This window comes from Chiloscyllium punctatum, chromosome 34, assembly GCF_047496795.1.
Source record: "Chiloscyllium punctatum isolate Juve2018m chromosome 34, sChiPun1.3, whole genome shotgun sequence".
NCBI classification, from domain to species: Eukaryota; Metazoa; Chordata; class Chondrichthyes; order Orectolobiformes; family Hemiscylliidae; genus Chiloscyllium; species Chiloscyllium punctatum.
The window spans coordinates 50,128,454-50,134,942 of record NC_092772.1 but is presented as its reverse complement, the minus strand read 5'-3'; the positions used below and the strand labels follow the sequence as shown (position 1 = coordinate 50,134,942).

At 44.3% G+C, this 6,489-nt stretch overlaps 1 protein-coding gene across 1 annotated transcript in view; it reads left to right on the top strand.

Moving 5' to 3' along the window:
• The first annotated feature begins 1,004 nt into the window (after window positions 1-1,004).
• LOC140458941 (Friend leukemia integration 1 transcription factor-like) overlaps window positions 1,005-6,489 on the top strand; it is a 53,635-nt gene continuing 48,150 nt past the window's right edge. Inside the window, exon 1 of the mRNA XM_072553675.1 lies at window positions 1,005-1,011. Coding sequence (XP_072409776.1) covers window positions 1,005-1,011 — 7 coding nt within the window. The remainder of the gene's footprint in view (window positions 1,012-6,489) is intronic.

The following is a 6,489-nucleotide window of genomic DNA, read 5'->3' as shown; positions in this document are numbered from 1 at the left end:
CACCAAACACCGTCCCCTGGACCATTCCCATGGTTCCAGCACCAAAACACCGTCCCCTGGACCATTCCCATGGTTCCAGCACCAAACACCGTCCCCTGGACCATTCCCATGGTTCCAGCACCAAACACCGTCCCCTGGACCATTCTCATGGTTCCAGCACCAAACACAATCCCTTGGACCATTCCCATGGTTCCAGCACCAAACACCGTCCCCTGGACCATTCTCATGGTTCCAGCACCAAACACAATCCCTTGGACCATTCCCATGGTTCCAGCACCAAACACCGTCCCCTGGACCATTCCCATGGTTCCAGCACCAAACACCGTCCCCTGGACCATTCTCATGGTTCCAGCACCAAACACAATCCCTTGGACCATTCCCATGGTTCCAGCACCAAACACCGTCCCCTGGGCCATTCCCATGGTTCCAGCACCAAACACCGTCCCCTGGACCATCCCCATGGTTCCAGCACCAAACACCGTCCCCTGGGCCATTCCCATGGTTCCAGCACCAAACACCATCCCCTGGACCATTCTCATGGTTCCAGCACCAAACACCGTCCCCTGGACCATCCCCATGGTTCCAGCACTAAACACCATCCCCTGGGCCATTCTCATGGTTCCAGCACCAAACACCGTCCCCTGGACCGTTCCCATGGTTCCAGCAGCGAACACCGTCCCCTGGACCATTCCCATGGTTCCAGCACCAAACACCGTCCCCTGGACCGTTCCCATGGTTCCAGCACCAAACACCGTCCCCTGGATTACATTGTCTCTCTCACGTAGAGGAGGCATGTGGCCAGTATTGGTGTTCCTGCTGCTGTTTTACTCTCTCCCCCAGGTCTGGGAATATCAGGAATAACCTGGTGTGGAGTCTTCTCCCCCTTGTTGGGTGAGGGCTGGTCCTATAATCGAACTGGAACTGGGACAGTTCAGTATTGAGTGACACTGTAGGCTGCTTCTTTAAAACTGCCTTCAACCTTTGGACCACTAGACCATTGGACAATGGATGGTATGGAGTTGTCCTTATGTGCCGATTGCCATTCAACTTTAGGATATATTGGAATTCCCTGCTGGTAAGTGCCGTCGTATTGTCCACGACTAGGACTTCTGGGAGTTAGTGTACCCTTGGGTTTGCTATGTTGAATGGATGTCCATGATGACCAGGAACATTGAGCCCATGAAAGGACAGGCAGAGTCAACATGGAACTGAGCCCAGGGTTTACCCAGTCATTCCCACGAGTGAGGGGGGGGGTGCGGGGGAGAGCTGCTGGTGGGAGGTTTTGAACTTGTTGGCACTCTGGGCACTGTCCCACCAACACAGCTTTGTCAGCATCCAATCCTGGCCACCAGGTACAACATTTCACCAGCATCTTCATCTTGGATGATCCTGGTAGAGCTCAGCCAGGATCTGGTGGTGACCTTTACTCGGGTCAATCACCCTTGCTCCCCACAGTTATATGCCATCTTCTACACTGATCTGGTCTCACCTGGCCGAGAAAGGTTTCAATCCTGGTTGCAATGGCTCTTCTGATTGCCCCATTACCACCAGCTGTTTCAGTTTCATGAGGACAGGATCTTTTTGTGTCCACAGTCAGATATTGTCCACAGTGATTGGAAGCTCAAAACCAAAATGGATTCTTCCAGGGGAGTCATCACTAGTGGCCGCATTAGTCACTTGACTTCCTGGATGGTGTTCTAACATATATTCACTGAGAATAAGGGCACAATGCTGAATTCTACTGGAAGCCATGGTTGTCTTCATCTTGTCTTCCTTCAGTAGCCACAGCAGGGTTTTGTGATCTGTTACGATGACAAATTCCCATCTAGAAAGGGACAGATGGAGCTATCTTACACCAAAGACAAACGCTATACCTTCCTTCACTATGTGGGAAAACTAGCATTCGGCATTCACCAAAGTCCAGGAAGCATATAGTATTGGGTGTTCCTCTCTGTTGGGCTATCGGTGAGCCAACCCTACCCCATTGCATGTCAGCACCACCTCTCGTTTCAGATCATAATGACAGCTGCTTTTTCATTTCCCTAAAGGAGACGTGAGCATTTCTAAGGCTGACTCTTTTTGCTTTGATAGTGCGTTTTGAGAAGATTTGTCACTCAGGTTGAGGTTCTGGATGTAGGCAAACCTACATCCTTTTTTGTATAGCAGGTGTAAGGGTGCCAAGGTGGAGGCCAGGTTATTCATGAATTTTTTTGTTATAATTCACCAGCTCAAGGAAGGACCTAAGCCCCAGTACAGACGTGGGGACCGGGGTTCCTTTGATCACCCTCACTTTATCATCCAATGGGTAGAATCATAGAATTCCTACAGGGTGGAAACAGGCCATTTGGCCCAACAAGTCCACACCGACCCTTCGAAGAGTAACCCACCCAGATCTATTCCTCTGCTACCCTACATTTCCCCTGACTAATGCACCTAACGTACACATCCCTGGGCACTATGGGACAATTTCCCATGGCCAATCCACCCTAACCTACACATCTTTGGACTGTGGAGGAAACCCACGCAGATACGGGGAGAATGTGCAAACTCCACACAGACAGTCCCCCGAGGCTGGAATCGAACCTGGTTCTCTGGTGCTGTGAGGCAGCAGTGTCAACCACTGAGCCACCGTGCCGTCCTTAAAATTTTCCCATCTCCAGTCTGGGAGAAACATTTAAACACAATGTCCAAATTCTCCATGCGCTCTATGTTGGTTTTCCCTGTTATTAGTACGTCATCCAGATGAATAGTGACCTGGGGTCGCCCGTGTAAAATGTTCTCCAAGGTCCACTGGAAAAGGGCGCAGGCTGATGATGCCCCAAATGGAAGTCTTGTATATTGGTATAAACCCTTCTGGGTGTTAATTGTAGTATATTTCAGGGACTCCTCATCCCTGTTACCATTGCAGGTAGGGGTGACTCAGGTATATTGGTATAAACCACGTATATTGGTATAAACCCTTCTGGGTGTTAATTGTAGTATATTTCAGGGACTCCTCATCCCAGTTACCATTGCAGGTAGGGGTGACTCAGGTATATTGGTATAAACCACGTATATTGGTATAAACCCTTCTGGGTGTTAATTGTAGTATATTTCAGGGACTCCTCATCCCAGTTACCATTGCAGGTAGGTGTGACTCAGGTATATTGGTATAAACCATGTATATTGGCATGAACCCTTCTGGGTGTTAATTGTAGTATATTTCAGGGACTCCTCATCCCTGTTACCATTGCAGGTAGGTATGACTCAGGTCCAGTTTTGTGAAGGACAGCTCCCCTGACCAACCTTTAGAGACATGTCCTCTCTGTGAGGGATCAGGTATTTACCCACCTGTGTGAAGTGGTCAAATGGCCTCCTCCTAGATCTATTTCCTGTGTTTGTATGTTAAACAAAATATGATCTGTGAAGTCAGTTTTTACTCTGGAATCTGACTTAAACGTTACTAACATGAGATGTGAGGGATGGTCTTATGGCTCTGAGGTCATTGAAGTCGAGAGGCAGATGTGTCTCTTTTTAAAGAATCGTGGTTTTGGAAAAAGACAGTTGTATCTGTGCTTAGGTTTATCTGACAGATTTTAATAACGGCTTTGCGCCTGTTGTTAACAGTTTCCTCAGAGTGGAATTATTACTGTGGAGTGTTTGAGATCTTTGACTAAGGTCAAACTCAGAGTTAGCAGATAAATGACAGGTAAAAGTAAACCAGAGGAACAGTAAAGGGGAAATACTTCAAGTGATTAGCCATCTTTTTGAACTGTAAAAAGGATATCCTGAAATTAAAACATCGCAGCAAGAGTTAGTTAATGTTAGAGATGAAAGATAAAAATTGACTGAGAGACAGAAAGAAACGCAAAACTGAGTTAAGAGATTACTGCAAACAACAAAGGCTGGAGATCACAGCGGGTCAGACAGCATCCGTGGAGAGACAGCAAGCTCACGTTTCAAGTCTAAATGACTCTTCGTACTGCATTCAATTCTGGTCTCCCTTCTATCAGAAGGATGTTGTGAAACTTGAAAGGGTGCAGAAAAGATTTACAAGGATGTTGCCAGGATTGGAGGGTTTGAGCTACAGGGAGAACCTGAATGGGCTGAGAGTATTTTCCCTGGAGCTTCAAGGGATGATGAACGACTTTATAGTAGTTAATAACATTATGAGGTACATGGATAATGTTATGAAGCTGGAGGCACTGTTACAACAGGGGGAAAACCTGCCTGCTTAATTTAAACCAGCCACACAGAAAAGATTTATCCCGGGCAGTAACCTGTGAAAACCCGAGAGGCCAAGAACTACTTAAAGTAAAAGTTAACAAGTTTATTACTTAAAATAGAACAGAGAATAATTAATGAACAACTACTTACAACTCCTTCCTCTAACCTACCTTTTATCTTCCCTTCTAAAATATTAGTCCAATAAAATCTCCCCGATTAAGATTTACCAAACACTCAAGTTTTCAAAACCAGCCAGATGTTTGGATCTTCCTGTGCTTTTTTTGCTTCTTTTCAGGGATTATGCTTCACAGGTTACGGATCGATAAAGGTACCTTTAAGAGAGCTATTGTCTGGGCAGTTGGCAGATGCTGGTGACTTGGCAGTTCTCCTCCCAAATGTTAATTTTCCCTGGTCTTATACCCCCAAAGCATCAGATTGTGTCATTGGCTTTAAAGATTATCAATATACTTAATTCAAACTTGAATGGAATTTGATATTTTTCGGGGTATAACTTAAACTGATCGGCTGAATTCAAATCTGTTTTTATCTCCAGGCAACCAGCTCCATCAGCTGCTGGACCACATGTGACACTGTCTTGTTGATCCACTAGATGCTGTATCAGGTAGTTCTGTTAACTTTTAACTCTCTTAAAGGTATAGTATCCTTTACACCTTCATAATACCTCCCCGTAAGAAAAAATGAACCATCATAATGAAAAGATGGCTTCATTTTGTTGTATTCTTTAAACACATTACCCGAATATATAGATAATTTTATAAAACAGTAAGTAAGTCCAAATCTCATCTAAACTTTATCAGTTAAATCCATGATAATGCATCTGTGATTACATTCTTGTGACATGCAGCGTGTATGATTTTTAAATTAACAGTCAGTAACATAAGACTCCAACAAAATAGTCTCATATTCTTGTCTTTAAAGCGTTCTAAGAATGTAAGTGGATTGTGATCCATGTACACAACCATCTCCGACATATTGTTCATGACATACACATTAATATGTTGTCAGGCCAGTACCAAACTCAATTGTTCCTCTTCGACTGTGGAGTGTTTTCTCTGGTGGATGTTGATCCTCTTTGAAAAGTAAACAACTGGCAGTTCAATCCCATCCTCACCTTTCCGTAAGAGGACAGCTCCAACTTCAATGTTACGAGCATCGATGGTGACTTTAAAAGGTTTTGAAAACTTTGGTCTAGCCAAAACTGGTTTGGTGTTTAATATCGATTTCAAATGTTCAAATGTCTCCTGACATTGTTCTGTCCACCAAAACTTTGTGTTCTCCTTCAGCAATTTGGTTAATAGTGCCACTACACTGCCGAAGGTAGGAACAAACGTTCGATAGATTCTGCTAACTGAACCACAACTCCTTCATCTTTTTCTTTTACTTATTGTTTTGTGCTGTGACTTATGATAGTGGTATCTGCTTACCACACTGTCTGGAAAAATACCAGGATATTTCTGTTTTAACTCCTCAGTTTCTTGGTCTTCCTTGGGCTTCTCCACAACAAGGGGGTGTTGCTCCCACCTTGGACCCTGCTAAATCATTCCCAAGAACAAACTGAATTCCTGGAACTGACACTCTGTCAATCACTCCCACTGTAACTTCTTCAATCTTAAGTTGGCACTCCAACCTGATCTTACATGGGAAACGCTAAAGGTCTCTTTGTTCAGTAACAGACCCTACCAATTAACAAGCACTTAAAACTAGCGTGTTTAACCTCTTCATAATCTCTTGACCCCTCATCTGACAGTGCAGCAAATACCTCGCTAGCTCTGCCTACCAGTTTAGTCCTGAACTAGCATTACCCATAAATCCTTGGACAACTCCATCTGCCTCGCCAATTTTCCAAATGAAATAAAAAAAGCTTTGACATCTTTCTCATCAAAATGTGGCAGAGTTTTAACATATTTATATATATCGCTACCTTCTCTTCAAAACTCCATCCTCTTAACTTGACTATAAAGGAGGATAGTAAAAGCTTTTTTAGGTATGTGAAGAAAAAATGGTTAAGACTAAAATTGGACAATTGAAGACAGGAAATGGGTGAATTTATTATGGGGAACAAGGAAATGGCAGAAGAGTTGAATAAGTACTTTTGATCTGTCTTCACTGGTAATGGATGAATTGAAGGGAATTTATATTAGACAGAAAATGGCGTTAGAGAGACTGTTAGGTCTGAAGGTTGATAAGTCCCCAGGACCTGATGGTCTGCATCCCAGGGTACTGAAGGAGGTGGCTCTAGAAATCGTGGACGCATTGGTAATC